General features: G+C 43.8%; 1 protein-coding gene across 1 annotated transcript in view; it reads right to left on the bottom strand.

Annotated features, from left to right (window-relative positions):
- EPHA6 (EPH receptor A6) overlaps window positions 1-22,444 on the bottom strand; it is a 675,722-nt gene that overhangs the window by 12,872 nt on the left and 640,406 nt on the right. The window contains exon 14 of the mRNA XM_075263563.1: window positions 6,026-6,175. Coding sequence (XP_075119664.1) covers window positions 6,026-6,175 — 150 coding nt within the window. The remainder of the gene's footprint in view (window positions 1-6,025; window positions 6,176-22,444) is intronic.

Below are 22,444 nucleotides of genomic sequence, written 5' to 3'. Positions count from 1 at the left end.
ACCCTCCCGGCCTGCTCCTGCTCCCACAGCCCTACGGGTAGATGCCCCTTCCTTTGTTTCCCACCTCCCCCCCCCTGATGAAGCTGCTCTTACTTTACAGAAACACCCGGAGTTGCAGGCTCTGCTGGCCCTGAGCAGGAGAGATATGGACAGTCTTGCTTCTGATCTAAAGCGTGCCTGGCGACATGATTTGCGCGCTGTGAAATCTGACATTTCGGATCTGCAACAAAGGGTGCAGGCCTTGGAGGACTTTCAATCTATAGCCTCCTCCTCTATTGATGCCCTGCAACAGGATTCTGATGTTCATTCCTCCCAGGTGCGCAATTTGATCTCTCATATGGACGACATTGAGAATCGTAACCGCCGCAACAATATCCGTATACGCGGCCTCCCTGAGTCTGTTCCAACGGCCGATCTAGTTCCTACACTCACAGGATTGTTTAACTCTCTGCTTGGGCGCCCGCCTGGCTCTCATATTGAAATGGACCGTGCTCATCGGGCGCTACGCCCTCGCAGCTCTGATGACTCTAAACCTCGTGACGTGATATGCAGAATTCATTTTTATGCTGTCAAAGAGGAGATTATGCAGAAGGTCCGCAACAGCCGCACTGTGCCCTTTGAGGGCCATGATTTGTCTATTTTTCCGGATCTCTCTAGATATACCCTGCGCCAACGCTCTGCCATGAAGCCTCTTCTGTCCGTCCTGCAGGACCGTAAGATCCCATACCGCTGGGGCTTCCCCTTCGCTCTTCAGGTTCGCCACCGGGACCATATCCTTTCACTGGCTCATCCAGCTGACCTGCCGACCTTCCTCCGAGTCCTGAATCTCCCTCCTATGCAGTTGCCGGACTGGTCCTCACTTTTGGCTGATCCTAATCACACTGGTCCTCCCCGCTTGCAATGGGATGCGGCTGATCATCCTCCCGGAGACCCGCCCCGCACCCAACGATCCCAACGCGGACGGCGGTCTTCTTCGGCCCGATTGCTGCCGCACTGATCATATTGTTTTGTGATTGCTGTCTTCCCCTTTACTGGCAGACTCATTGTCCATCTTTGTTCTCTGGTTGTTTTGCAGTTATTTTTTTTTTTTTTTGTTGCACTTTGACTGTTATTGCCCATGTCTTAGTTTTCTCATGTCTTTACTACTGGTGTTGCACCGTTCTTACCGCTCTATAAGTTCTGTTGCAAATTTTGTGGGTCGGAGCTGGAGTATTCTTGCTCTGGTTTGTTCTTTTACTCCTTCTCTCTCTTTTTCCGACTTTTGACTTTTCCTTGTCTATATTTTTCCCTTTCTTTTGCCTGCTTTCTTCTCTCTTCATTTGCCTTGCGTCTTGTCTTCCTCGTCCCCACATAGTTTGGTCCCTGCAGTGCGGGGCCCATTGGAGACCTGTGCTCCGGCCCCTTAGTTCCCTTTGAGGGTGATTCTAGACCCCTCTTCCTTTTCTTGTTTGTCCTCCCCTGTTGTTTGGTCTGTTGCTCCTCTTGTCCTTTTCTGGTTACTCCATCTTGTTGACCCGTTTTTCTGTTCTCCCTTTCTTCTCCCTCCCCTGAAATGGCGGATATCTCTGTATCGTCTTTTAATGTCAAAGGACTTAATGTCCCGGAGAAACGCTCGCAAATTCTGTATGATGCACATAAGCGCAAAGTGCAGATTCTGTGCCTCCAGGAGACGCACTTTCTGTCCGACCGTGCTCCTGCGATCAAGAATCGGTACTTTCCGCTTTGGTTCCACAGTAGTAGCCAACAAGGTAAGGTCCGGGGTGTAGCGGTCTTCTTCCATAAGAATTTGCCGATCAAGGTTCTAGATTCTTTGTCTGATGTAAACGCCAGGTTCCTCTTTTTGATCTGCGAGATTTCTGGGGTACTGTATACTATTGCTAATATGCCCCTAATGCTGACCAGGTTCCCTTTCTTTTATCCACCCTTGCGTCCCTCCAAGATTTCGCTAAAAGCCATTTGATTGTATGTGGGGATTTCAACTTGGCCCTTAACCCCTTATTGGACACTTCTTCAGGCAGGTCCCAGCTTTCTTATGGTGCCATTAATAAGGTTAGAAGGCTCCTAAACTCTATGCTCTTGTGCGACGTCTGACGCATCTTTCACCCTCTAGATAGGGACTACTCCTTCTTCTCGCATTCGCATAATTCATATAGTAGGATTGATTACGTTTTTCTCTCCCATGGTCTCCTCTCGTTTGTTGACACCTCTACAATTGGCCTGACCTTCCTCTCCGACCATGCTCCTGTTTCCTGCTCTTTTCGCCCCCCGTCTTCGTGTCCTCGTTCTAATACTTGGAGACTGAACGAGTCTCTGCTTCTTGATACTCAATGCTTGGCTGATCTGAAACTCTCCACCTCTCATTTTATTCGTGATCACGCAAATGATGTTACCTCCCCCCCTATCCAGTGGGAGGCCCTGAAGTGTGTACTTCGTGGGGTCTTAATGAGGCACGGGGCGCGTCTGAAGAGAGAGGCGAGTTTGAGACTCCGCTCACTCTTGTCTGACATGGCGTCCCTAGAGGCTCAGCACAAACGATCCCTTCAGCAATCGACGTTGGCCGCCCTGACGGCCACGCGTCAGGAAATAAAATCTATGCTTGAGCGCGGGCAACAGCGGTTACGTCAGCTGGGGCAGCGCTCTTTTTATGAATGGGGGAACAAGGCGGGGCGCCTTCTTGCGCGTGCTGTACGTGATCGCCGGTCCGCCTCCCACGTTTTGGCCATTAAGAAACCGTCGGGCTCCATCACGCATATTACTTCTGATATCGCTTCCGCCTTTTCGGACTATTACAGTTCCCTTTATCATCTTTCCCCCCCTGAATCCTCTCGCTCCCCTTCGCCCTCTACTCTTACATTGGCACAATATGTAGCGGAGACCGCTTTGCCGTCCTTGTCACGTGATGACGCGGCTTTGCTTGAAGCCCCGTTCTCGGAACAGGAATTAGAGGCGGGTATTTCATCTCTTCCGGGAGGTAAAAGCCCCGGCCCCGACGGCTACACGGCTCGGTTTTATAAAGCTCTTAAGGCTGATCTGCTCCGGCCTCTTCTACGCGCTTTCAACTCAGTCTCTCCTGATACGCCCTTCCCCTCCTCCTTTCTCCAAGCCCACATTACCGTCATACCTAAGGAGGGCAAAGATCATACCCTCTGCTCCAGCTATAGACCTATCTCCCTTCTTAATACTGACGCTAAATTGTACGCCAAACTGATAGCCAACCGGCTCAGCACGTACATGGAGGATCTTGTTCACCCGGATCAGGTGGGCTTTATCCCCTGTAGGGAGGCCCGCGACAATACCCTGAAGGCCTTCTCCGCCATCCGTCATGCTCAGCGCTCACGTACGCCTATGTTGCTTCTTTCCTTGGACGCGGAGAAGGCCTTCGATAGGGTAGACTGGAAGTTCTTGGAAGCCACACTTCTTCAACTAGGACTTGGCCCGTCTATGCTTACTCGTATTCGAGCTCTTTATAACTTCCCTGAGGCTTGGGTTCGAATCAATGGCTCCCTCTCCTCTCCCTTTGTTATCTACAATGGTACGCGTCAGGGCTGCCCCCTATCCCCTCTGCTCTATGCATTAGTCATGGAACACCTCTTGGTGGCGATCAGGAAGAACCCTGATATTAATGGCCTGCGAACGGGTGGCTTACATCTTAAGGTTTCCGCCTTTGCTGACGATGTCCTTCTCTTTGTCACACAGCCCCTTCCGTCTCTTCCGTCTATCCTTAAGGAGATTGACATTTACAGCTCTTATAGCAACTATAAGATAAATCTCTCTAAAAGCTCCGCGCTTAATATTTCCTTGCCTGCGACGGTCCTTCGTTCTCTTCGAGCCTCTTTCCCTTTCCAATGGTCCCACAAGTCGATTCGATACCTGGGAGTCCAGCTCCCTACTCTCCTGTCTGACACCTATTCATTGAACTTTCTCCCGTTATTGCGCACGCTGCGATCGGATCTCGGTCGCTGGGATGTGAAGGGTCTTTCCTGGTTGGGGCGCATCAACCTCTTGAAAATGAACGTCCTCCCCCGTCTGTTGTACCTTTTCCAAACGGTCCCCTGTATTCTCCCGGCATCTTTTTTCTCAATAGTTAAACAGACTTTTTGTAAGTTTATTTGGTCTGCTAAACCCCCTCGCATTGCTCGGAATACTCTGTCTCGGCCCAAGAAGAGAGGAGGCCTGGCGGTGCCTGACTGCTCTAAGTATTACCTTGCGGCAGTCGCTACGCGTATTCTTGACTGGCACCATTCGTCCCGCTCTAAGCTCTGGGTTGCCTTAGAAGAGTCTTTGAGCCCTATACCGCTTACGGCGCTCCCTTGGCTCCACAGGAAATTTTGGACGGACTGTAAGCCCTATTTGCTCCCGTTCGTAGCGAGCCAGACTATGGGTGTGTGTCGTATCTATAGTGGTATGCGTTTGCTCTTCCGGAATGACGGCCCTCTGACTCAGGTCTCGGGCAACCCCGACTTTCCAGCGGCGTTAACTTCCCCCTTTCTGGGTCGCCTCCCTGTCCATCCTCTTCTCCGGCTTACGCATGTTTCCTCTACCTCTACTCTCCTTCCCCGTTCGGAGTTGTTGGCCTTAGCCCCCAGTCTGGACTCAGTACTTGCCCATTGGCATTGTTCCCAATTATCCCATTTTTACTTATCCTTGAAGCGGTCGCAAGATCTCCACAGACCGCTTCTGCCTTTGGAACGCCTTTGCCTCTCTGCTTCTCGACCAGGACATACGGTTTCTCTTCTATATAATTTTCTGTTAGAGGGCTCGGAGAGTGGCTTACCGCCTTTCGTGGGAGGTTGGGAGAGGGAGTTGGGGGTGGCGTTCCCACCGGGTGTGTGGTCGTCAGCCTTTGAGATGTGCCATAAGTTCTCCATTTCCTGCAAGGCTCAGGAGACGAACTATAAAATCCTCTCTAGGTGGTACAGGGTCCCGACTCTGCTCCACGCCATCTTTCCGACCACCTCTGATAGGTGTTGGAGATGTCTCACCGATCGCGGCACGATGGCTCACATCTGGTGGGGATGTCCCCTTCTCCGCCCTTTCTGGGATAGTGTGAGAGGGGTTATTTCTCAGGTGACAGGTGTTGCTTTAGCGGATGATCCGGCCCCTCTGCTCCTTTCTCTTTTCTCTCGTAAATTCCGGAAACCTATTCGCAAGCTTTTGGGGTTTATGTTGGTAGCTGCACGTTCGGTCATTCCGAGACTGTGGAAGTCCCAGACCCCCCCCCCCACTCCTTTCCTGGCTTAAGGAGTTCCTCCATATCCGCACAATGGAGGACATGCTGGCGATGCTTCGCCCTGATGACCGACTTCACCACCGGACCTGGCTACTGTGGAACATGTTCTACTACTCTGCTGACTTTCGTGCTCTTTTCCCTTCCTCACCTGTATGATGCCCGCCTATTTCTGGTACTCTTTCCTGTCAATCACCTTTCTTGTTCTCGCATAACCTCAGTTGGTACTTTAGTGTTGCAGATTGCTGTTCCTTCTGTTATGCTTTTACAACACATTATGGTTCGTCGCATTTTTTCTCCTTTATTTCTCTACCTACCTGAAATGCATTGTTCATTGTCACTCTGCTGCGTCAGAGTCCGCCTCCCCTTCCCCCTGTTTCCCTTCCCTGACCCCTTTTTTCCCCTGTTCTTTCCCATTGTTTCCCTGATCTTCCCCTGCCTTTCCTCCCCCCCCTCTCCTTTTGTTAAACCCTTGGAAAAATCTTAATAAAAATTTAATGTCGAAAAAAAAAAGATATAGGGAAATATGTATTGTGCAGAAACATAGTAAAACTTTTCTTCACCTGGGGAAAATTATTGAGTTGGTTCGTGTTTCTAAATATTCTGACCAAGTAAAGTGGTTTTTTGGAGCCCATTGCTACCCATTACCATGCACACATGTCCCATTTCACCTACACTAGAAATGTACCTGGTATTGTCCTATTCAAGTCTTGTTACAATAAAGTGACACAAGTTCCTACAATTCATAGAAACCAATAATCATTGCTGGACTATATAATATCTGGGACCGCTACTTACATCTTGATTCGACATCTCCCAGTATGGCCTCTCCCCATAAGACATCACCTCCCACATCACAATCCCATAGCTCCAGGCATCACTTGCGGAAGAAAACTTTCGATAGGCTATTGCTTCTGGTGCCGTCCACCTGATCGGGATTTTTCCACCCTAAAATGCAAAATATCTTCATTAGATTTGTTTCCATGATTAAAAAAAAATCTAAACAGTTAAACATTCATATACAGTACATGACAAATACTATATTTGTGAATTAAGTAAACTGTACGAGCTGATGGAAAGAAAATCACAAATATTCATCATGAAAGGTCGGCAGCTGTGTCAAAAAATGACTTCCATAGATCCCATGTTGGCCATTTGAGAGGGCAGGGGTCTCACACATTGCTGAGGTGGTTACATATCTTTTGTGGTCTGTCACATGTATTGTATTTTGTTGTGAATTTTCATTTGAACCTTAAAGGGGTATTCCCACGTCGCATACTCACCAGTCTTCACTGCTGTAAAATCTTCTTTCTTCCTGGTGTCTTGCATTATTTCGTGGGCGGGGTTTCACATGCAACCTGCCGTTTTGCTCCACCCCAAAATTAGTGTGTAGCTCCGCCCACCGCATAGTGTGATCCTATGGGGCGGCTGAAGGGCCTGTGATGTCATCAAAGGGCCTTAAACACTATATGCACAATATTGGACTATGAAGTACAAGCAGGAGCAACTCCATTCTATGTTACATACAGAGACTGCCTGTCTCTGCCATAATGAACACAATTGAATTAGCTAGCCTGATAACTGGGAGAATAGAAGACATTCAGAAATGAAAGCAGCTCCTCTCCCCTATCTGATAGCAGGGAGTTAGGTCACGTGGTGCAGAGACAGGAATAGCTAGAAACACAGGCTCCTCCCTGCACTTAGCCCCTCCTCCATCCCCCCTGAGAGCAGGCAGATACATCACTTGACTTTTGAGCAGATAAGTCAGGGCTGTGTCAACAATGAATTGAATAAAGTAAGATAGTGGACAAACAAAGCAGTTTTGCTGAAGCAGTGTATTTAGGAAAAGTCTTACATCCACATTAACAAGCAGTATAGATAGGATCCTTGTGATGGGACAACCCCTTTCAAAGCATACTTACCAACATGTGCTGGCAATTGTCCAGAGGGACATCACATCGGGGTGACCACATCCCCTACTCAAGAGACCAAACCATTTGGGGGGTGTCAAACCTCTTTGTCAAAAAGCCTCTTTTGTGTCATGACCAACACATAGGGACATAACAGAGAGCCACCAAGATCGGGAGATTTGACAGGTCATCCGGGAGTCTGGGAGGTCTCCTCCTATTCTGGGTTGAGTTAGTAAGTATACCTTAGCCTTGGCTGCTGCAACATCCCAACCCCATTTCAGTTTTAAATTGGCCCAATAAGCAGGCTTAAGAAGCTTCCGTATATTACGAACAAGCATTGGTAACTTACTGCTCATTGCTTGGCTTTTGGCTTCCGTAGTGGCTTCTGGCTTCCATAGTAGCCCATCATCCCCCCAAGATCATGCCAAAGGATACTGATGAGGTGGCAGAGGGAGCCCCCTCTCCTTCTCTAACTATTTAGATGCTCACACTTCTATTTTCTATGGCATCTGTGGTTAAAGGGAGTCTGTCACCAGAACCCAACATACCAACCCAGCTCCTCAGATAGGCTATGTTCATCTGAATCAAACTGTGTTTTCCTCTTGGGGATCAGTACATCTGTTAGCAAAATATTGTCGTTTTTGTCAATATGCAAATTAGCTGTTTGGAGCAATGAGGACATTGCCCCTTACTTCTTTGGAGCAATGACAACACCCTCATTGCGCCAAAGAGTTAATTTACATATGACTATAATGGTGATATCTTGGCAACAGAGGCACCAATTCACAAGGGGAAAGAACACTCTTTGATTCAGGTGACCCTAACCAATCTATCTGCAGGTCTGGGCTGATATGTGAGTTTCTGGGGACAGAATCCCTTTAAACAGCCAGGACCAGAGGGTTCTCTGACCTTGGCTGTTACAGCAGGAGCTTAGCTGTCAATCACTGTCAGTTCCCTTGGTACTCACCTAGGAACAGTACAATTGCCTTTACTGCACATGTACTTCGCGTTGTGCCAACTAAAGGCGTTCCTTGGCATATAAACTGTCTACCAATAAGTATTTGGACACCCATGCAAATGAAGATATCTGCAGTTGTGATGTACGTTACACCTTCCACCGTTCAATAGGAATCAGCAATGGCATTAGTGCATTGGCATTAGTCACATGCAAGATGCCACGAATTGCAGAGTTGTCCAATTTCGAGAAAGGTGTAATTGTGGGGTACCACAGAAATGGTGGATCCTTAAGAGACATAGCAAGCGAACTGGATTACCCAAAATCGACAGTGACCTATGTGACTACGAAGTGGAAGGTAAACAGTGATTGTCGGAATGTGCCCCGAGTCGGCAGACCCCCGAAACTGGGAAATAGAGACCGACGAGTGCTGGCCAGAGAAACCGCACCCAACCGATGGCTCACATACACCAGGAGGTTCACCAGGCATCCAGGAGTATTGTGTCCATGAATACCATCTGTAAGGAAGATCTGCTGGGGTCTACCAACTATTGGATATGAAGGAATGTTGACTTTCTATTCTACCACAGGGGTCCAAATACTTAAGCCCTTTGAGAATTTGAGTAATATAGAAGTAAGATGAACTTTGTGAACTTTGGGAAAGGAATTTCTGATCCCATTGGACATGATCCAGTCTCATCCATGGCTGGGGTCTACCAACTATTGGATATGAAGAAATGTTGTTTTTCTATTCTACCACAGGGGTCCAAATACTTATTGGTAGACAGTGTATTACACTGCAGGAAGGGTTTACAATTATTAGAAGAACATGACTTATAGTCCAAAAAGTGGCACCCTAGTCTACTGTCTTTGCTGGATATCACAGCTCAGTCCTATTTACTTCAATCGAGTTGAACTACTATACCAGACACAACCCAAATATTGTGTGTTTCAGGAAGAAAGTCGCCATGTTTTTATAGTCTTGGAGAATCTACAAAGTAATCTCAGAATAACATTAGCACTTCTGAATATTGTCCTATATACTAGTATACCCTTAGCCACCATGCCTGTAGCCTTGAATGAAGGGTGAAGTACTGGCTTTCCAAGCACAGCTATCTATCTTCTAATTCCAAGTGCACATCATCTTATTGGGTTTACTTTGCGTAATGCTGTCTAGGAATCTTGTCCTAAATATGCTAAATGCTTGCTTGCCATTTAGTTGCCATTTAGAGATATTCCTAAATGATCCGAGTACTGAAGAGGATTCATCAAACCTGTCATTTTCCTACTCCAGAAAATCTTCATCGGTAACAAGATTTTTATCCTGAGCAGGTCGATGCCGCATTTCTGCCCTGCTTATAAAACTTTAATGAGCTGGGAGAAAAAAAAAAAGCTAATTTGATTCCTAAGCAATATGCCGTATTAACCGAGCTATTGAAACGCTTATGAATCGGCTTCTCGGTGTCTTCTGACTCATGACAATGCCGAATTAGCTCCAAATGTAATTAAATGACAAATTCTAGAGGGCTGTCAAGGATCTGCGCTAATGAGGATACGAGTGTCACCCGGACCGTAGTAGGATTTCTGGAGGATAGCCACTCTACACAATGTCACAGATCAGGTACCGCACAACTGTCTGGTGTTTGGAGTGAGATAAGTTCAACTTAAGCATTGTTTAAAAACGCCAAATTCCAAGTAGGAGAAGTAAGCCCGAAGTCTACGTCTCCTCTCCGAGCTTTTTTTCCTTCTCATTATCCTTTTGTTACGATCAATTAAGTGGAAAAATGTCGTGGGAGACGCTTGACAAGAAAAAGTACATCTCGCTGTTTAAAATATTAATCCCCTGCAAGTTTTTTTTTTTGGAATCGTGTCTAATATTTCCATGCTGGGTTCTGCACAGTGGAAAAGTGTGGAAAATTAGATTACGCTGAAGTATTGGACAAAGTTATGCAAAATAAATGGATGACAATAGCTTGTTCTTTTATTGCTGTTATTAATGTAACACTAACTAAGTCTTCAGAAATGTACAAAAAAATTCTATTTACTTTTATTGGGCTCTGTCTATAGAACTGACAGTGTGGCTTCTTTATTTGCAGGGGTAACAATTACAATTTATTCCGGAGCCAGGAGTGCGCCTTGTCAGTCGCAACGATGGTCTTACGGATGTGGTCTGCTAGCTATGTGCAGGAATCGAGAAGAAGATTTTGGGAAGTCATAGGGGCCACATGGTGGCTCAGTGGCCCCAGGGATGGCGACATTTTTGCTTACCTAAGCCAGTCCAGGACAAGCTGTCCTGGACTGGCTTAGCACCGAGCGGTGGATTGGGGAGGCCGCTGGAGCAGTGCTGCTCCAGCGGCCTCCCCTCTCGCTCAGGCAGAGAGCAGGTTCTCTCCCTGCCTGCTCTCTGCCTGCGAACGTCGCTTCGCCCCACCCCCTTCACTTTGCCCCTCCCCCTTCGCTCCACCATGCCCCCTCCGCTCTGCTCCCTCCTCTCGGATTAAATTAAAAAGATGGACGGTCAATAAAAAAGATCAAAACACAGAAGGACTTAAATGTTAGTCCCTGTAATCTCTAGGGCTACAATGGCTTTTACAGTGTCTTTAGACATCTGCCTTTCTGCAGAATAGTGAGGGCATGTGTGTTGGGTACCTATTGACCCCGATTTAATAGGTGGTGGCAGCATGTACTTTGGGTGTGTGGACTGTTTTGGGGTGTGAGTTATGCTCAATCTTTAGCTTGGATCATGCCAAAAAAGTTATGGATAGAGGATAGACATCTGATCAATAGGATCTGATCACTGAGAACACCACCAATTGGAATCTCCAGTGTTCCCAAGAAGGGGGAACTCTGTGTCATTCTGTTTGGTTTCGTTCCTAAGCCCCGGAGAAACTGGATAAGGGACGGCTTCCCGGCGGTCAGTTTTAAAACCCATTCATTTGAATGGGTTTTAAAAGCAAACCGCCGGTGTCCGTATGCAGCCTCTCCACGGCGATACCATTTTTTTGGCCGGACACAAAGTCCTGCATGTCTGACTTTGTGTCCAGCCCCCCAAAAATAACAGTTTCCCTGTGGAGACGCTGCATATGAACACTGGCGGTTTGTGAATGGTTTTAAAAGTGACCACTGGGAAGCGTCCCTATGCAGTTTATCCGGGGATTAGGACGGAGACCTGGCGGAATGGCACAGAGCACATAGGGGCACCAGTGTGAACGCCCCCTAAAATGTATAGGACTGCAGATGCGTCCCATCCTGTGCGAGCATGCCTACATTCAACCTGGCTGTTCACAATGGGGAGAAATCACCCTCTGTTCTCAGTATTGGTGAGGGTCTCAGTGGTCAGACCCCGCGCAATCAGAATTTTTCATGGTATAATCCAGATTTTGCCCACTTTTTCCCATTTTCTACGCTTTAGCCCTATGGAAACCTGAAGTCTCATGTGCCTGTCCATGTGTTGTGTGTAATGACAATATTATGGCAGGTATTTGGCTTCATTAGCCTTGCAGATGTCGGCTCCCTCATGCAATAATAATTGCTAAACTAAATACCTTCGAATTTCCCATTTTAATCGGCAATGTAATTAAAATGAAAGAAAGCGGTTACAGGTGGCGCTAAACAATTATTAGAATAAAAACGACTTATTCCACAAAAAGAACATTTATAGACTTATATTCTTGAAGGAGGGCAATTATCTTAATTGAAATACGGGTTTAGGCTTTGTAAGAGATCGCCTTACTTTTAATTGAATTTGTGCTTACAGTTGTTGCGGGAAAAGCTTCTTACGCTTATTTATTTTCGTGCGCCAATTTCATAATGAATGCTTTTGTGGCTGCCTAGCGTAGCAGCACATGGCAATGCCATATAACTGTATTGCTTATCTCCAGGTTACTTAGAAATGAAATTAGGCAGCTAAGCTCCAACTTTTGTCATAGCCGAAAGTAGCGTGTGCCTATAATATATTCTACATGGTAATGTGAAATATGCAGAACATTGTCTAAAAGCCATTGACACATAATACAAACATACGAAATGCCGCAGCCGTGTGGGAGAGAGGAGTTTTGCATTTTTCCGTATGTAAAGCGAATGTGAAATAGGCAGAAAATACATTACCTGGAGAGATTTTTTAATAAGTTCAAGTATCACCTGCCTCTCGAAATGTTCTGACCTCTATATTCAGCATAATTTATTCACTCCAGGATGATGGTAAGTGGCCCTCATTGCTTCTTTCATCATGCTGTCACCTGCAGCAGATGGTCATTGTCTTGATAACTGGTCTAATGGCTGTTTTTTCAGTAATTTTTCTAAGTGTATCTGCAGTCAAAAATGAAAATTTGAAGGAGCTTCTTTATCCTTAAAGGGGTTAGTCCAGGACAAATAAGGCTTACTCGGCATTTCCATTATATATAGTGGGGAAGTTAGCTTGGTAGAAGCTGTGGTGTGGACCCAAACAGTCATGACAGGGAGACAAAATGTGCAGCAAACCGATTTATTTAGAAAAACAGGAACATAAATAAACCTTGACTTCAAGCACAAATGAGCAAAAACAACATACAGCCTTAACTTCAGGCAAAAAAAAACAACCAAATTCCTGCTCGTCCGAGCAACTAAGTAAACAGAAGTAATAACCGAACTATATGTGTGGCTTACTACCAACAACACAATCAAAACAAGCTCAATATTTGTCTCACCACAGTCAAGGTTACAGGACAGACCCAGCCACCTCCTCACTTCCTGGATCTGCCCTGAGCCTTAGGATCTACACCTAGAGCTGAAAAATATTCCAGACCGGCACTGGACCACACATAAGTTGGGAATCTGGGGCTGATATAGTGGGACTCCAGCATTTTGCCTGTCACCATCTCACTATATATATATATATATATATATATATATATATATATATATATACTCTGGTCCCCAGATCCCTAATGATTTTCTGTACATAGAGCAGTGTCATGCTGGATGCCTGCACTCTGCCTCCCCTGCTGCTGCTCCGACTCTCTTTGATGTCACTGATTCCACTTTACTCCTGCCACAGGGCCATAGAGTAGAGCAGAGTTGGTCATGTGACCAGTATTTGGATGAACAGCAGGGAAGGCAGAAGGATGAGACTTGTAGCCTCACCAATTGTGTATTTTTTGTATTTAGATCTTTTTTTTAATTGAGACAGTGCTTGTATGTATCCTTATAAGGGCTCGTTCACACGTGAGCCCAGGGGAGGTTTTTGACAGCGGATTTCGCGTCAAAAACCTCCCCTTACAATGGTGGTCTATGCAGACCGCCAGGCTTCTTTTTTGGGTTGCTGCCGCGCCGCTTCCGCTCCCGGCAGCATCCTCCTATGTCGGCTCATTCATTTGAGCCGACAGCGGAGGGGAAAGCCGCGACCGCGATGGCTCGCCGCGTCTCTCTCGGTGTCAAAACCTGCGCGGGCAGTTCACGTGTGAACTAGCCCTAAACATACATGTATATACAGATGTATCCACCCCTAATGTCTTACTAAATTTGTTAAACAAAAGTCTAATGTTTTTGTAAATCAACAGTACAAGAAAATTTAACAGCCTTTAAAATATCTTATAAGAGAAAATTGCTTCTTTCTTTGCTTATTTAACTCCTTCATTTCTCTGACTCCTTTACAGCTTTCTTTACCCCTATCTACTCCGTTTATTGCTCAGACCCATTTTCAATTAAGTCTATGGAGAGGGGAGGATGTAGGAGGAAGAGGGGCCAAGAAGGCTCAAACACCAACATCCTTCTGCAGAAAATACTAAGCTATCTATCGTACCAGAATTTTATTAATTTCAATATAATTAATATATAGTTGAGTACTTCATCCTGGAAAATGGCTAGAAATATATTAAAACCTTAATGTTATCTGTAGCATCATGTCTCTATGTCTGGTTCTCTCTTACATCGCTGCTCCTCCCCTTGCTCCCCTTCCGGTGCTCTACCCTCGCCATATGAGGACCTAATGTTTGCAGGACAAATTGTACTTTGTAATTGTACCATTTATTATTCCATATAATGTACTGGGAAGATGGAAAAAAATTCAGAATGGGGTGGAATTGGAGAAAAACTGCATTTGCGAGGTTTTCTTCGTATTTACAGCATTTTACTTTGTGGTTAAAATGATGTCCCCTGCATTCTATGTGTTGGTACGATTCCGGGGATATCATATTTATATTATTTGTTTTATGTTTTAACTCCTTAAAAAAAAATCCAAAACTTAAAAAAAAATAAAAGTTTTTTTCTTGGAATTGCCATATTCTGAAACTCGTAATTTTGTAATATTTCTGTGTATGATGTACTTTTTATTAATATCATTTTGGGGAATGTCTGATGTTTTGATAATTTTCTATTCAAATTTTTATGGGAAGCAACATGGTAAAAAAAAACAAACAGCAATTTGTCACTTTTGATTTTTTTCCCCCCCATTACAGGACTCGCTGTATGGGAAACATATTTTTATATGTTTGTAGATCATGCATTTTCAGACATGGGGATTTATGATTTGTTTATGTTTGTTTTTGTTTATTTTTGTTGATTTCATATCTAGGGAAAGGGGGGGGGGGGTGATTTGACTTTATAGTTTTTTATTGATTTTTTTATATTTTTTAAAATTTTCTTTTATTTTCCGTAAACTATTATATTAGCCGCTGCTAATCTTTTTATCTGATTGCGGGTCCCATATACTACAATACAACTGTATTGCAATCTATGAGATAATTGCTACATAGCTATTGAGGCTGGTCATAGACCAGTCTCAATAGCTATAAAGTATAATGCAATGACAAGCTTGGGAGTTTCCAGTAGGCTCTTGGCTGTCAAGGGAACAAGACGGCTCCCATGATCTTGTCACATATGAGCCATCCTGCAATGATAAAGGTATGGGCTTGTGACGACCCTCACTGGGAGCCATTTTTTTTTTTTACTGGGGATGAAGTCCCGGTTTGCAATGGCCACAATCAGAGTGATCTCTGATCGCGGGCATTAGCACGGGGTCTCCGCTGCACTGCAGCAGAGTGGATGCCATCTTTAAAGACCTAACTATTAAGGTGTATGATGATTAAACAGACTGTTTTCCGTTCTAGCCCTGCGACAGATGTGAACGCGCCCTTAGCTGAGTACAGCGCAAATGTCTGTTTCTGCCAAACATTCCTCCACCGACAAACCCCGGCTAATATTGAGTTTATTGCAAGCTTCAGTAGACTATGTTTTATCTTTCCAGAGTGAAAAGTCCAGAAAATACTGTGTCTGGGAGATTAAGAAAAAAAAAAAGTAAAATGAACATTTTGTCCTTTGTCAACGTGGCGCCATTATTCAGTGCATTCGGAATTTCTTCCTTGCTTTACCCGTGTTTTATGTTACATTTTACACTATCTGTCAACCCGATGGAAATCACTATTGATTTCTTCTGCCGCTGAAACAGCCACAAATATGTTTGTGAACATCCTGCAGACTGCAGCCGGCCGAGGTGTTTAATACTAATCCAGACATCTGATGATATACGGCCTATTAATGTGAAATTTGGGAATTAGTCATATGACTGAAAGCCGCCTGTAATTAAGTTTAACGGTCCCGTCTATAGACTGCAATGCACTATTTACTCGCTGCCGCTCTGCCGTCTATATCCCAGGGTTACAGACGTTGCCTTATTAATAATCATATCTCATCTTTCTCCCGCACCTGGCACTGAGGTTTACAGAAAAATCATGATGCATGGTATTTCTGACTCTATTCTTAAAAATAAAAAGTAACCAAGAAAGCCGAGTACGGAATCCGAGTCTCCGAGGAGTAATTAATCCTACTGAAACCATATTATGTTTAGTACTAAGGGGAAATGTTAGCAAGTTAACCTACAAATGAGCCTGTTCCAAGACGGATGAAAACTCAATAGGAATAAGTCATATATAGAACAGAATATGTGATTATCATCCCGACTCATTTGGCTCTAATTTATTTTTCTGTGGCGATGTACTTTTATTCTCTGTCGTGTACTTTCCATTTACTAGCGCTCTTCCCTGGAGTGTGATTTTGTGTATTTTTCTTGTTGTTCTCTGCCTTTTTCCTCCTTATTTTTTCTCTTTCTTATTATATTCGGTAATGTAGAACTGTTCATCATTCCCTGAAGTTATACGGCTTTATGAAACCAACCTATTGGCTAGTGGCTAAGGAGTTAGATATAGTGAGTGATATTAAAGGGGTTGTCTGGTACTCATGGTAATGGATACCGATGATCGTTGAATAAGTCATCAGTATCAGATCGGTGGGGGTCCAACATCGATGAACTGATTTGGATGCCGGAATCCATAAACACGTGCTGGAAGCAGTTTTGTTCTTATTCAAGCAAATAGGGAAAGGGCTGTAGTTCATTTGTATAAACAGTACAGTGTAAGTCTCCATAGACTGAAGTGGTGGAACCAGGGAATTGCAGCTCTGTTTGTATAGGAGATAAGATTATTATGACTGTATACCCTTTATGCGGCACCTGGCACAAAAATTAGGTGATGCATTTGGGATCTAGGCGTTGGATCCTCACCAATATAATACTGTTGACCTATTCCGTGGATAGAAAATATGCTAGTTCCACCAGAAGTTTCATAAAATGGAAACATTGCATATTATGGACCTTGTGAGAAGGTGACAGGCATAGTGCTGGAGTCCCGGTATATCTCTCTCCAGGTTTCTGTCCTATGTGTGGTCCAGGGAGGGTCTTGAATAGGCCTCAGCCCCAGGTGTGGGTCTTGGGCTCGTTACTGGCCCATAAAAGGCTGCAGAGCCTGCACTTCAGGGCAGATCTGAGGAGTGAGAGGAGGTGCCTGGGTCCATCCTGCTATACTGAGAGAATGGGGAGACCGAACTGCGTTATCTATTTGTTGGTTTGGCTGGTAGTAAGCCACATGTATAGTTAGTTTTGTTCTGTTTAGTTAGTGCTCGGATGAGCAGGTTTTTGTTTGACTTTTTTGTACCTGACATAAGCTTTATTTATCTTTGCTATTTTTACAAATAAATATGTTTGCACCAGATATTGTGTCCCTGTCTCTGACTATTTGAGTCTGTACTATTGTTTCTACTGATCTACCTCCCCACAACCTGTATAATCCCTCTTTATGGTTTCACTAGAAGCAGTGATTTTGGTGGACAATATACCATGTGTAATACACTATTTGAAGGAACATGCCACATTAGGGTATGTGCACATGGCCATATTATACTTCTGTACAGCTCAAAGCACTATTATTATTATTATTATTATTATTATTATTAAGCACATATATCCCATGTAAAATCTACGAGGCTATACTGTACTGCCATACACTTACTATTTGTAACGGAGGTGCGCAAATGAAAAAAAAAAAACATGTTCCATTGGATTCATATTACTTACAGTAGGTATTTCCTCCCAAAAACAGAATACCATGGTGCCATACCGAACATTTGGAATAACACAGAATGCTTACCTCTTCGTAGCACGGAGTTACAGGGTTAATATACATAGAGAAATAACTTTTTTTTGTTTCGTTATAAATTTTTCATGATCTTTCAGTTTCTTCCTAATTATTAGATAAGCTTCTCACCATTCCCCGTAGAATGGCTTTACCCTATTAGCGAGAGCTCCGCAGCTTCATTTAGATCTATTTCTACCATTTAAAAACCTGCTTATCTTGTATCTATCTCCATATAAAGATTTTATCTGCCAGTATGAGACTTATACGCCAGACTGGGTCGAAATGTCAAACTGTGGTCTACTCGAGCTACAGGAAAATGGAGACCTTTAAGTGTAATCTTTTAAGAGGTCAAACTGTTGGGTAATATCTGTTATTTTTTCCAAATGCATTCAGATTTTTCCTTTTATAGTGTATACATGTCCATCCCTAATAGTCATGTTGAAAGCTGTGTCCTTGACCCCTTTCAAAAGTGGTCGGTAATGATTTTTTTGACAATAGAAACTTCATGGTTAGAAGATTATATACGTTGAGTTTGTCATTACGTCCATTATGTGTAGTGTGAGGGTTATTGCGGTTTCAGTAAATAAAAGTTATTTGTTGTATAATGGAAAGTTTTACAAGTTCCCAATGTACTATCTCTATCAACTATACAGGTTTTAAGTTGTTTACTCTCTAGAGGTAGAACTCTATCTGGGTCATGTACTTGGACATTGCACTCTTTTGTAGAGGCAGAGAGAATGGGAAAAGTCCTAGCCCATGTGACTACGAGTTGTAGGACCAAGATACAAAGCACTAGATTGATTCAATCAACCCACTAGTTGAGACGGGTAGACTTCTGATGTGTGGCACTGAAGGTAATCCCCAGTTTGTGCAAAGAAGTTAAAGGAGAGTAACCATGGATAGGCCCAGCAGATAAGAGGATGACAAGGATGGTTGTAGCATGTGAGATGCATAGAGTAACATGTAGGAGGAGAAGGAGCATCCCTCCCCGTAGGTAAGCTAAGCAGCAGGTGTCACAACATCTATGGCAAGACTGTGGACCATGCCATCAACGATTAACAGCATCAAAGGAAAGGATGTCTCCCTTCCCACTTACCTCAGGGTGCTTTGTGAAAACTGGGTCAAGGAGTGTGAGGAAACAATAGAAAGCAAGTCACATGGAAGAATATGCCTTGGTCTATGTTTTAGACCCTAAGGGAAAGCCACAGGACAGTGGGAGGATGAATACCCCAGGTGGAGCAGATGAGCTGCAGAACACCCCAAGCCAAGACTTTCATACTGTCACCCATGTATAAGTGGGTGAGGTCCCCAGATAGAGCTTATATGGAGTGTGTATGTAGATTGCCATTTCCAAATAATTGTGCCCCCCCCCAAGAGAGGAGACCTTTAAATCTGCCTCTGCATGATAGTTATTTCTGTACCTAGTTGGTGAAATCCAGGCTGGTGGGGTCATAATCCCTGAGAGTTCTAGGGCCAACACCCCCAGCATTAGGAATTCATGGAAAAGGCATACAGGAAAATTACATAAATTTATACAAAGAACAACCTTTATCTACTGAAACCTTTAAAGTGAAACACAAAGCAAATTTGCATAATTCCTAATGTGGACATGCTAGGTCCAGGAAACATACCATGCATAAAATACAAGCTTCCAAGCTACTTTATACATTGTGGATCCTTAAAATGGTGCTCTGGTTATATTCTGTTATCAGTTATCCAACAGATAGGTCAAAATTGTTTGGTCGGTGGGTGTCCAACAACTGAGACCTCCACCAATCACGAGAACAGGGATGTTATGTCTCCTGTTATCCGTAGCCATGGCCAGGAGTTGAAATCTCTATTTAGAACTTACTATCTTTCTCAGGACTCTAGACTATGAGCGGGGAGCAGCAGGGTGCATGCTTTATTATTTCCTCCATTCCATTCCATTTCTTCCATGAAAATGGATTAGAATGGAACAGAATCGTGGAAAGCAAAGGAGGACAGAAAGCTTTGGATTTCATCAAAGTGCATTCCAATAAAAAAAAATAAGACTACTCCATTGACCCTTCACACTTGGGCATGAGGCCTGAGGCTGTGAATCCCGAAGCCATTCCGATTTTTAACGGAATGCCCTCAGATGACATCCATATGCCTTCTGTCTTTAATTTTAACAGGATGTTCCATTGGAACACTCTGGGCACACTTGGTCACCATGAAGCCTTAGTGGTGTGGTTAGTATATAGAAAATCTCATCATCTTAAGTTTCCATCAAACACAGAATATATCACAGTCATATTATAAGCTTATGATTCATAATCATTGCTTATCTATTAAATAAAATACACTTTCTAACTAATTATTTTGCAATTAACAAAGTTTAGTTTTCATTTTAAAAAGGAAGAAAGAAATCTCCGGGTACCAGCGGGAGCGCTTCCTCTGGAACAATAGAGAGCAGTTTTCTCTACTTGTGTGCCGTTTCAAAAGGTGTGCGTGATGTGTGGCTTCTTAAATAATAGGTTTTGTGACTGTGCTGCCCACACAATGTTCTGAACACTCGGCCTCCCTCCTTACTTATTCTGAGCCGCTTGTGTCTTTTCATTATTAGTTTTCTTGACTCTTTGTGCTTTTTTTTTTACCTTTTAATTAATGGCTCCATAGTTTAAAAAGATACAAATAAGAACCAAGAAAGCAAAGAAATTCCAATTTATAAATAGTAAATAATCGGTCATTGAACTTTTTTTTTACAGATTTTTGAGCCTATCGCATACAGTGCTGTACTAAAGTTTTATTCTTGCCCCAATCCTTCTGTCTCTTCATGTAATCCCAGACAGACTGGATGATGTTGAGATCAGGGCTTTGTGGATTTTGGCGATTTTTTTTTTTTTAGTAAATACCAATGTGTTATTATTATTTCTCACAATAAAACATTTATAAATCAATGATTTTAAATTATTTGTGATTTTTCTGTAAATTTTATTGAACTTTTCTAACTCCTTTTTTATTGGACTTGAACATACAGTCTCTTACTATCCCTGTAATACAATACATTGCAATATTTCTGTATTGCAATCTGCTATACCTGTCAGTGCTATACTGACAGGCAGCTGGTTTGGCTTCGGGAGGAACTACTCACTCATCTCAATGTACTATTATGGTGCAGGGCAGGATGGTGTCAATTGCCCTATAGTTTTGTGTATCAAGCTGTTATGCAGATCTGGGTGTCTCCATGACTAAAGACTACAAACACATCCTCTATATTCAAAATTGCAAAACACCTTTAGACTGAGGCCCCACGTTGCAGAAAAGCAGCCTTTTTGTTACAGATTTTGTTGCATTTTTTTGAGCCAAAGCCAGGAGTGGATTGAGCAGAAGGTAGAAGTATAAGAACTTCCTCTATATTTCCTATTCCCTTTGTAGCCATTGATGGCTTTGGCTCCAAAATCTGCAACAAAAAAAGTTTTGTTTCCTCAAGGTGGGGCCTCAGCCTTAGTCAAGATTAGTCTAATTTCTGATGCACTGGATTAATATAGAAATAGTTGCAATAATAGACTTAGACATTTGCAGTTAAGCGCCTATAGATGGCACTAGAAAGAGTTTTCAGGAGGAGAGCTATTTTGCATAATTTTTCCCAGATACTTTGTTCCAAAAGGATTTTCTTGAAGGGGCTATTGAGAAATTGGACCAACCCCTGTGAAGTTCAGGGAAAGTGTAAAATAAAAAACATACTCATCTTTTCCAACACTCTAGTTGTCCGCCGCTGATGTACGTCCAGGCTAGTACTGCTGCCTTGTTGCCAGATTGCTAAGGGCTCATTCACATAGTGGAAACGTTTTCTGCCACGTGGTCTTTTGGCTCGGCTAGCCGCCATGGGAAGCCAATGCAGTGCATCGGCATTCCGTCGCGGCATCCCTCTCCTGATTAGTCTGAATGGGCCTAAACAAAAGCATGTCCTGAGCCACAGAGTCAGGCGTGGAATCTGCGGTGAGAAAGGTCATCTCGCTTCTTGTTTCTGCTACTAGCTAGCCAAAAAAATAAGCGAGTGGCTCCCATTGAAGTTAATGGGATTTTGAGGCGGATTCCGTTTCAAAATCCGCCTGCAAAAAACTCTGTGTGAACATACCCTAAGGCCTCTGTTTGGTCTTAGCAGACATGTGAGATTGAGGTACTGATGCATTGTAATCAGCCTAAATGGACACTGGTGGTGGATGACAATGGAGCACCGAGGAGAGGTGAGTATGCTTTTTTCTTTCTCACCCCCAGCCTCCACATAGGTTGCTTCAATTCCTGGACAACGCTTTTAGGGAGAGTCAGTTCCATTCGCTAGGCAAAGCCAAATATTTAGGGGGCGTTCACACTACCGCCGCTGTTCTCCCTGGAGTTTAGGATGGACTGTACAGGGGACAGTCAGCTTTAAAACTCAATGTTTTTTTTTTTAAAGGTGACCGCCGGTGTCCATATGTAGCCTCTCTGCCTGGAAACCATTTTTTTGCATGGACGTAAAGTCGTACATGCAGGGCTTTGTGTCCGTGCAAAAAAACCAGAGGGGCTGCATACGGACACCGGCGGTCATCTTTACAAATACATTCAAACGAATGGGTTTTAAAGCTGACCGCCGGCAAGTCGTCTCCTGTCCAGTTTCCCCGGGGTTTAGGACGGAAATCCCGGGGCGGACAGTGGCGGTAGTGTGAACGCCTCTTTACATGGGACATACAAGCAATGTTTGACGTTAGAAATATTGGACTTTCAGTAATCTCATGGAAGAACATTAGACTCTCCCTATCCTGAAATGGCTGATAACAGGAAACAACAGATTACACCGAGCTCAGCACATGGATATAACTATGAATTCATATTTACTAAAAATAATACATCTGGGTCTACGGACAGAAGACATACCGTAGTTTCCTTGTCTGATAAATCTAGTAAT

This window comes from Leptodactylus fuscus, chromosome 2 (assembly GCF_031893055.1).
Source record: "Leptodactylus fuscus isolate aLepFus1 chromosome 2, aLepFus1.hap2, whole genome shotgun sequence".
Lineage (NCBI taxonomy): Eukaryota > Metazoa > Chordata > Amphibia > Anura > Leptodactylidae > Leptodactylus > Leptodactylus fuscus.
This window is presented reverse-complemented; position numbering and strand designations above follow the sequence as displayed.